Source organism: Octodon degus, unplaced genomic scaffold (assembly GCF_000260255.1).
Source record: "Octodon degus isolate 3935 unplaced genomic scaffold, OctDeg1.0 scaffold00064, whole genome shotgun sequence".
Classification (NCBI taxonomy): Eukaryota; Metazoa; Chordata; class Mammalia; order Rodentia; family Octodontidae; genus Octodon; species Octodon degus.
This window is the reverse complement of record NW_004524640.1, coordinates 1737116-1738175: the sequence shown is the minus strand read 5'-3', so window position 1 is coordinate 1738175 and position 1060 is coordinate 1737116. Positions and strand designations below refer to the sequence as shown.

The 1060-nt window shown below is 38.8% G+C and overlaps 1 protein-coding gene across 1 annotated transcript in view; it reads left to right on the top strand.

Moving 5' to 3' along the window:
• Ldhb (lactate dehydrogenase B) overlaps positions 1-1020 on the top strand; it is a 24335-nt gene extending 23315 nt beyond the window's left edge. Inside the window, exon 8 of the mRNA XM_023718935.1 lies at positions 644-1020. Within this exon, the coding sequence (XP_023574703.1) occupies positions 644-811 (168 nt within the window). The 3' untranslated portion in view covers positions 812-1020. The remainder of the gene's footprint in view (positions 1-643) is intronic.
• Positions 1021-1060: the final 40 nt, after the last annotated feature.

Below are 1060 nucleotides of genomic sequence, written 5' to 3'. Positions count from 1 at the left end.
AGCAAGCTGGAAGCCCTAGGTTCAGTCCTCAGCACCAAAAACAAAACAAAACAATACTAACAGAATAATCTGTTAGAAAGCTTGTGAATAAATTACCTTATACAAACTGGAAAAGTATTTTGGAAACTGATATTTTCATCTTAAATCTTTCATATTAGTAGTTTCCAGTTATTACTTAGTATCTCTTAGAAAAAAAAAAAAAAGATCTCTTAGGTTGGTCATAATCTGCTAATCTTGTTACCTAGTAAACAGTACCATCTGTTAAATTCCCTTGAAATTTTCATGGATGGTATGAGTCACTTGTGAAAGTGATTTAATTTGTAGATTCCTCTGTCCAATTTTTTTTAAAATGGATCTATCCAAGCAGAGAGGATTATTCACTAAAACATTCAGAATAATTCATTATAAGCCTTATTCTTACAATTGTTAAAATTTTTATTATGATACATGTTGTGTATTCCATGTATAAAATTTACTCTAAAACATAAGTTATGGGGGAGATAGAGAGTTGTAAGGACTGAGAAGCTGGTTAGAGCAAGCGTGTATGCTTATCAAATTCCCTGAGTCTTTCTGTTCTAGCTGCTGGGCTCACTCTTAGGGAGGGCTCCAGGTCTTGCTCTAAATGCCTTTGCCGCTCCTGCAGGGCATGTATGGCATTGAGAATGAAGTCTTCCTGAGCCTTCCCTGCATCCTGAATGCTCGGGGCTTGACCAGCGTTATCAACCAGAAGCTGAAGGATGAAGAGGTCGCTCAGCTCAAGAACAGTGCGGATACCCTGTGGGACATCCAGAAGGACCTAAAGGACCTGTGACTACTGTGTTCTAGGCTGTAGAAGTGTAGAAACTACTCTGTGACTAATCCTGAGCTTTCGCCTTCCTCCATATCCACGGGTCACAGCTTGCTTCTTCCTTAATATCTGATAGGAGCCCACAGAATCAAAGCCCAGGCTTGGATTAATGCTTGCAGTGTGAGGTCTTGAACAAATAAAATTAACTATTGCAGTGTGCTTCTGTTTCCCTAGTTTTTGAAAGATTTGAGTCATTATTTCCAATGATGGGGC